This window comes from Oxyura jamaicensis (genome assembly GCF_011077185.1).
Source record: "Oxyura jamaicensis isolate SHBP4307 breed ruddy duck chromosome 11 unlocalized genomic scaffold, BPBGC_Ojam_1.0 oxy11_random_OJ72959, whole genome shotgun sequence".
NCBI classification, from domain to species: Eukaryota; Metazoa; Chordata; class Aves; order Anseriformes; family Anatidae; genus Oxyura; species Oxyura jamaicensis.
Window position 1 is genome coordinate 682 of NW_023304256.1, and position 8,042 is coordinate 8,723.

Here is an 8,042-nt window from a genome sequence, read left to right on the forward strand (position 1 = left end):
GGGGGCACCAGGGGAGGACGGGGGCACCAGGGGAGGACGGGGGCACCAGGGGAGGATAGAGGCAGAGCAGAGAATGGGGACGCTGTAGGGGAATGGGGGCATCGCAGGAGGCTGGGGGCACCACAGGAGGATGGGGAACTGGAGGATGGAGGCACCACGGGAGGACGGGGACACGGCAGGATGGGGGCACCGAGGGAGCTTGGGGGCATCACAGCGAGATGGAGGCAGTGCAGAGAACGGGGACGCTGTAGGGGAATGGGGGCGCAGCAAGGGGATGGGGGCGCAGCAGAAGGATGGGGCCACCAAAGGAGGATGGGGTCCTGCAGAGGCTGGGGGCACCGCAGACCATGGATGCCCCACAGGATGGGGACATTGCAGGAGGACAGGAGCATGGCAGAGGCCAGGTGCCCCCCACTCACCGCCATGCTGTGCGAAAGCTGCTCGGCCGTCAGGCTCAGGCTGTAGTGCTGCGCCTCCAGCCGCCGGCACTGGGTCTGCAGCACTTGGCGCTCCAGGTTTTGTTCTGCAAGGCACGGGGACGGGCTGAGCGCCCCAAAACCCAGCTCCCTGCCGCCACCCGCGTCCTCCCGGGGAGGGCACAGCCTCCTCCAGCCCCAACGCCAGCACGTTGCTCCCTAAACCGGGCAGGGAAACGAGGTCTGGGGACAAAGCTGGCCAGGAACCCAGGATGGGTTCTCCGGGTCCGTGCACAGCAACGCGTCCCCCCCCCAGCCCCCATCCCCACCCTTGTTTATTCCATAAAGCAGCAAAATTCCCTACCTTCTATATGTTCCTGGTAAGCCTCAAAAATTGCCTCGATCCCTTGCCACTTGGGCCTGGGGCACTCCTCCTCCTCCTCCTCCTCTTCTTCCTCCTCCTCTTCCTCGGAGGCCGAGTCCCGCGGCAGTGGGGCGAGCGCCCGGTGGGGCAGGGGCCCCTCGGCCGTGCCGTTGTGCGGGGCCAGGCGGCTGGAAGCCTGCAGCTCGGGGATGTTGTAGTGGATGGAGGCGTCCAGCTTGTGGTTCTGCTCCGCCGTCAGCGCCGCCGTCCCCCCTGCGGGCACCGAGCGTCAGCCCCCGCCCGCCGGCGCCCGCTCCCCTTTTATTTGCCTCACTCCTGTGCGTTGGAATTCAGGGGGTGGGTGGCGAACCGGCCGCGCTTTCCCAGCCCTTTTACCCTCCCCCTGTAACCACAGGAGCCGTGCCATCCCCTGACCATCCACCGGGATGCTCCAGGAGTGGGGTTACGGGCCGATTGTCCCGCAAGGATGCGCCCTGGGTGGTGCCAACCCACTGGGGAGGTTTCGGGGGGGGGGGGGGTCTCCTGCCCGTGTCCACCCCCCACGGGATACCCGCTCCCTGCACACCTTTGTGTTTCTGCAGCGCCTTCTGGGTGGACTGCAGCACCGACTCGTGGAACTGGTGGGCGAACTCCTCGGCGATGAAGGGCTCCCAGGGCTTGCTCTTGCCGTTCACGCTGTGGGACAGCGGCACCGGGATGTCCTTGGGCAGGGGGCCCCGGACGTAGCTGAGGATGCTCAGCGCCTTCTTCCCGGGGTGCCCGTCGCTCAGCCGGGGCTTCTCGGCGGGCACGGCGGCCGGCTCCTTGGCCCTGGGGAGCTCCGGGGCTCGCAGCTGCTCCAAGCGCCCCGAATCCACCGGCTTCTCGGGCACGGCGCCGGCGATGCCCACGGGTTTATCCGGGTCCAGCAGCAGCGGCTGCACCGACGGCTCTGCGGGAGGAGGAACGGGGTTGGAAAACCTTGCCCTGCGTCCCTGATGGCGCGCAGGGATGCTCCCGGCCGGCCACGAGGAAGGGACAGAGGGGCTCACCGACGGCGGGGCCGCTGGGGCTGTCCCGCGGCGAGCTCTTCACCACCACGGCGCCCGGCGTGGTCTTCTGCTTCATGGCCTGCAGCATCTCCACCAGCTTCTCCTTGTCTGCCGCATGGGAAGCTGAGGTTTAGTGTAGCCTCTGCTCAGCGGGGCGAGCTCCCGGCCCCCGTGGGGCGGCGTGGCACCCCCGAGGCAGGAGGAGAGGGGAGGCGCGGAGCTCGGCGCGGGGCATGGCTGTTACCTTTCCTCTTGTCGGCGCTGATGTGCGTGAGGTTGAAGATGGTGAGGAACCGCTTCTTCTCCTCGAAGTTGGGGCTGTTGTTCATCTCGTCGGGGCTGTAGCGGGTGGAGAGCGGGAGGCGCGGTGAGGGCGTGCGGCGCTTGTTCTGCACCGTGGGCGGCGAGGGGCTCCTCTCCCGCAGCATCCGCCGGCGCTTGCGCCGCTTCTGGCTCAGCAACTCCTCCTTCTGCTGCTGCGTGGTGAGGCCGAAGAGCTGCAGGAACTCCAGCTTCTGGGGCGCCAGGGGAGAGCGGAGCAGGGTTACCTCCAGACTGGCACAGCACTGTCCCCGTCCCGGTCCACATCCTGGTCCCCGTCCCATCCCCATCCCCATCCCATCCCCGGAGTGCCGTGGCCGTACCTCGGAGGACGTGTCCAGCTTCAGCGGGGGCTGCTCGGCCACGCACCGGAGATGTGCCCGCACCTCCTCCTCGTCGCTGTCGTCGCAGGAGTCGTCCAGGTCGTAGTAGTAACCTGGGGAGGGGGGAGAGGCTGGCGTCAGCCCTGGGGGGGCACGCTGGGACCCCAGGAAGCCGCCCCATCCCCGCCGCAGAGGGCACGGCAACGCCAGCCCCACACCGGGCTCCGTGGCCTCCTCCCGGCTCGCCCGGCCCTATTAATATTTAAGCAGCTTATTAGCCTGGGTTCATCATTTATTAATTGGCCGTGTCTCCAGCGGAGGATTAACCGAGCCGCTCTGATTTGGGCTTTCAGGAGCTGTCGCACCGCACGCCCGCGGGCCGGCCACCGTGCTGGGCTGCCGGCATCCCCGGGGAACCCCCTGGCCGCCCCCACCGGGGGTCCCGGTGCCCCCGAGGGGGCTCCCAGCGCCCCGCAAAGCCCCCACCTCACCTTTCTCCCGGGCTTCCCTCCGCCGGCGCTCCTCCAGGTCGAGCTTGCTGACCAGCCTGCGGTGCTGCTGCACGAACTCGTCGTAGATGTACATGGGGTCCTGGGCGCGGGGCGGGGGGGCTCTGTAGGGCGAGCTGGGCTTGGCGGCCTCGCCGAAGGGGGCGGCTGGGGCTAACGGGGGTCTCTGCTGGCTGAGGATGCTCTGCGTGGATTTCTCCAGCTCGGCCAGGAAGGGAGCGTGGGCGAAGCCCCCGTGCTCGGGGGCGCCGGGCTCCCGCGGCGGGGGGTCTTTCTCCAGCGCCTCCCTTTTCCTCGCCCCGTCCTCCAGCTTCTCGGGGCAGAAGACCCGCTCCACCTTCACCAGGGGGATGCCCTGGCGGCTGGGCTCGAAGGGGGCCGGGTGGCCGTGGAGGGCGTGGGGCTCGGGGAGGCGCCGGGGAGGGTCGGGGGGGGCTCTCCATCAGGGAGACGGGGTTCCAGAGGGACGTGGTGATGGGGTGGTGCTGGGGTTTGGGGGAGATGAGCGGCGGCGGGCCGCCGAAGTGCTGCCCCGGCTCCCGGACGCTCGGCTCGTGGCGGCTTGGTCCTGACCTGCGGGGAGAGGAGAGGGATGGAGAGGTGAGGAGCGGGGTGGAGAGGTGGGGAGGGGGGTGGAGAGGTGGGGAGGGGGGTGGAGAGGTGAGGGGCGGGATGGAGAGGTGAGGGGTGGGATGGAGAGGTGGGGAGCGGGATGCTGTACCCAGAAAGAAAAACCAAACCCTGGCCGCAAGCAGATTTTGGGGGAGAAATGCACTAGTTAGGCCAACCCAGATGGGTTTGGGAATGGAGTTTGGTGCACGTGGGGCCGCAGGGCTGACTGCAGAGGCAGGGAGCACCCCGGCACCGCTGCGCCATGCTCATCCCCCCCCGCGCCACAGCCCAGAGGGACAAGGGGCAGACTTTGGGCTGTCCCCCCCCAGGGACGCTGTCACCACAGCTGACACGCGGAGGCTGCCCACGTCCTCACCCCCCAGCACAGCTCCCACAGCCAGGTCGGTGCGCCGGGGGACCCCAGGCTGGACCCCACCATGGGGCTGGGACAGCAAAGGCAGCTCGCAGCGCCCTGCTCTCGCCGCACGAAGACGGACACCCCGGCAAAACCGCCCCTAAGCACCCCGGGGAGGAGCAGACCTGTTAGCAGGATAAATATTTCATGCGCCGGAGCTGGGCGCTTAACGCTTTTCCGCTCGAGCGCCCCGGCCCTCTGCGCAGCGCAGCAGCGCGCGGCTCAGCACCGCCAGCCGTGGCACAGCTCCACCGAGCCCCGGCACGAGGCACCCGCGGCGCCTCCGACCGAAAGCATCCCCTGCCCTGGCCAAAATCGGTCCCTGTCCCTCCCCGCCGGGCCGTTCGGTGACGTACGGACCGGCTGTGGGGACACGGGCAGCCCCCGGGGGTGCTGGTTCGGGGACAGGGACGGGAAGAGCAGAGTGGGGCTGGGGACGGGGACACCCGCCCCCGCGCGCTGCCGTGCCCAGGGTGACCTTGCTCTCTCCTCCCCGCTTCGGAGAGGGACGCGCGGCTCGGGGCGGGCGGCTGCAGCAGGCACTTGCCATTATGCAGCCCCGCAATCCGCTCCTTGTTATACTCGATTAGCTGCGCTAATCCCCTCGACACCCAAAAATAACAATGGAAGCCAGCAGCACAGCCGCCCGGATGAGCCTGCGCTGCCGGGAGGGCTCAGCAACCGAGCGAGAAAAACCCCGCATCAAACCGGGGAGGGGGGGGAGAACACAAAGGGGGTGCCCCCCTCGCATCGGCACGCTGCGGGGGAGCAGCTTTGGGGGCGAGGGCTGTGCTAGAGGGCGAGCTGCAATTAGCGGTGCCGCCGCCTCGGCAGCACCTGGCCGCTCGCCGCTGGCCCCCGGCCACCTCCCGGGCTCGCCGCCTGCCGCCGCGCAGATGTCGGGCACCGGCGATGGCCGGAGCTGCCAGCACAGCCGGCCCGGCTGGCACCGCGCGGCGGGGACCTGCTGGCACCGGGCAAAAGGATCTGCTTCTGCTGGCCCGGCGGGTGGGAGAGAGGTGAGGGGGGGGGTTCTCAGCTAGCTAATGGGGAGCCTGAGCCAGCTCCTGGGGGGCGCGCAGCCGCGGCAGCAGGAATGGGAAAACCCCACGAGATGTCAGGGAGGATGAAAAAACGGGAGAAGGGATCGCAGAAAGGGGCGACCTCCGTCCTCGGAGAGGGGTCGAGATTAATTTGGAGAGGCTGCTCTGGGCAGGGTTTACAGCAGGAGCCCTACCTGGGGTTCTCCGGGCGGTGCTCGGGCTCGGGCTGGCTCGGGGTGCGCCCCATGTCGAGGTGCTGCTCCAGCACCTGCTGCCGAAACTCGGAGACCTGGGACTGGCGGTCCTCCTTCTCCTGGCGCAGCCGGCGCTGCCGCGCCAGCCACTTCTCCTCCTCGTTGGTGCGGTGGATGAGCAGCGCCGTGGCCGCGCTGCTGCCGGGCAGGGGGAACACGTTGTGGTTGGGGATGAGGCTGGGCACGGGGTGGTGCGAGGCCGGCGGCTGGTGCAGCGGGTGCTGGATGGGCTTCGGCGTGGCCAGCACCGAGTCCTTGAGTTTCTCTGGGGGGGCACAAAGGGGAGCCGGAGCGTTGGGAGGGCGCACGCCAAACCCCGCCTGGCATTGCGGGGGAGCAGCCCCGCAGGTACAAGGTAACGGGAGCTGCCAGCCCGAAGCCCCCTCTCCCCCCGGCGCCGCGCAGGGGGCTGCCCGCCCGCTGCCAGCCCAGCTGCTTGGCGTGCCCGGGTGAAGTCAGGCGGCACAAACACCGCGGCGCCTCTCCAACAGCCCCGGCGCTCCGGAGCGGCCCCGCTGAGCACGCCGCAGCAGCTGGGCTTTTGGCACGGCGAGCTGGCAGCCGGCACAGCCGGGCTGCAGCCCGAGCTGGTCCCCGCCACTCAGACGGTCCCCGACCCCCTCGGCTTTGCCGTCTGGAAAGGGGAAAGGGGACAAGGGCACAGGCCCCGCCGCCACCCGCGGGGACGTTACCTGCTCTGCCGGGTGCCAGCGGCTCCGAAGACTTGCCCCGCTCCTCGGCCGGGTGGCCCCGCAGCCCGTGCAGCTCGGCCATGGGCAGGAAGGGGCTCTCCATGGCCTTCACCATGCTCAGCTCCTTCTCGCGGGCGCGCTCCCTCTGCCTCTCCAGCTCCCGCTCCCGCTCCTTCTCGCGCTCCCTCTCCAGCTCCTTCTCGCGCTCCCGCTCCCGTTCGCGCTCCTTCTCCCGCTCCCGGTCGGCTTCCCGCTCCCGTTCCTTCTCCCTCTCCCTCTCGCGCTCCCTCTCCCTCTGCCGCAGCTCTTCGTCCATCTGCAGCCTGCGGAGAAGAGCCAAAAAAATACCGCCCCCCCCCCACGCGGGTGCCCGTTAGCATCCCCCGGGGGGGGCTCCCGTGTTAGCCCCGCGGCGGCGGCCGCCCCCGTGGCCGCTCACCTCTCGGCGGCGAGGCTGGAGATGCGCTCCGACTGCAGCGCCGAGAGCGAGGAGTGCGACAGCTCGCCGGGGTACCGCACGCCCGAGAGGTGCAGGTGCATGGCCGACGGGTGCAGGGGGGGCAGCGAGCCCGGCGCCGGCAGCGGGTAGAAGGGGGAGCGCAGCGCCGACAGGCAGTACGAGTCGTCCATCCTGCGAGGAGGGGGGGAAAGGGATGCTCAGCGGGGCACAAAACCCCAAAGCGTCCCGGGAAATCCCATCCCGGGGGGTTGCAGCTCGCGGCACAGGAGCTTTGTGCCAGGTGAGGGGCACGGAGAAGGGGGGGGTCCGAGCCCTTCGGACAGCAGGGCTCATCCTTCCCCCGGTCACCCCGCTGGTAAGGACGGGGCGATGCCCACCTGAAGGCAGGGTGCGGGAAGGGGTGGTGGGTCAGGTAGCTGGGGTGGTAGTAGGCGGCCGCCGTGGCCGGGTCGAGGCCGAGGGGGGGCAGGGAGGACATGCGGAGGTCCTCGGCGGTGTGGTAGGGCCGAAAGCTGCGCAGGTAGTCCTCGGTGACGGCGCTGGGGGGCACCACGTGGTGGACGGGGCGCTGCAGGCTGCCGGGGAGAAAAGGGGACGGTGAGGAGCAGGGAGACGTCCCCCCAGCCTTGGATGGGGGGGGGGGGGCACCCGCATCCCGCGTCCATCCCGTCGCCTGCGGACTCACTTGAGCGGTGGGAAGCGGGAGTCCTGGACCACGGAGCTGGGGGGCAGCCCGAAGGAGTACGGCGTCCCCAGGAGGTGCGAGGGGACCGAGGGGCCCCCCGCCTTCTCCTGCGCCAGGGGGGGCTCGGAAATGAGGCGCTCACGGCTGCTGCTGCTGCTGCTGCCTCGCGACCCCGCTTCTTGCTGGAAGGGAAAGGGGGGGGGGGGGGGGCTTTGGGGGCGGGGGGGGCCCCCCCGGGGGTGGGGGGCCGGGGGGGGCCCCTTTTTACCTCCCCCCGGGGGAACCCCGGCACCCCCCCATGCGCCCCCCTTTCCCCCCCCCCGGCCGTCGGGGACGGTCCCAAGGTGACCGCAGGCGGCACAAAGGGCATCCCCCCGGCAGCCCCCGCCGAGCGCATCGGGGCTCATTGTGCGCGACCAGGCTCTGCTCTAATTACCTCCCCCCCCCCCGTCTCGGGGCGTCACGCTGCGAGCGCGGCTCTGCCAGACAATAAAGCACGCTCGGTTAACCTATATTCCTCCGGGGTCACTTGGGAAGAGGAGGCCGAGGGGACGCGGGGAGGGGGGGGGGGACACACGGCGGGGCGGGCGGCACCCGGGCACCCCGCGCCCCTTCGGAGCGCCCCGGGGATTTCGTTTTGTTCCTTCCACCCCCTCTTTCGGCTTCTCCCCGTCCCCTCCCGTCGCCTCCCCGCTTGGTGGTTTAATTAGTCTTTCCAAGTGGCGTAATCCCCCCGGGAATCTGCTGGTAACACGCGAGAGGAGAGGAGAGAACCGCTAACGATGCTTCTTAATTAGCCGGCGTGTCCCCCCCCCCCACCCCTCCTTCCCCTCCGCCTCTGCTTGCTGCCTTCCTCTCCTGATGGCAGCCTGGGGATGTGGCGGGGGGGGGGGGGG

General features: G+C 69.9%; 1 protein-coding gene across 1 annotated transcript in view; it reads right to left on the reverse strand.

Moving 5' to 3' along the window:
• The window catches only part of LOC118157803 (genetic suppressor element 1-like), a gene marked incomplete at its 5' end in the record, with an annotated part of 7,867 nt that extends 539 nt beyond the window's left edge, over positions 1-7,328 (reverse strand). The window contains 13 exon segments of the mRNA XM_035312282.1: positions 420-523; positions 781-1,053; positions 1,367-1,732; positions 1,833-1,940; positions 2,077-2,347; positions 2,477-2,589; positions 2,968-3,403; positions 3,405-3,558; positions 5,250-5,574; positions 6,002-6,324; positions 6,441-6,632; positions 6,839-7,036; positions 7,147-7,328. Of these exon segments, the coding sequence (XP_035168173.1) occupies positions 420-523; positions 781-1,053; positions 1,367-1,732; positions 1,833-1,940; positions 2,077-2,347; positions 2,477-2,589; positions 2,968-3,403; positions 3,405-3,558; positions 5,250-5,574; positions 6,002-6,324; positions 6,441-6,632; positions 6,839-7,036; positions 7,147-7,328 (3,045 nt within the window).
• Between the last annotated feature and the right edge of the window lie 714 nt (positions 7,329-8,042).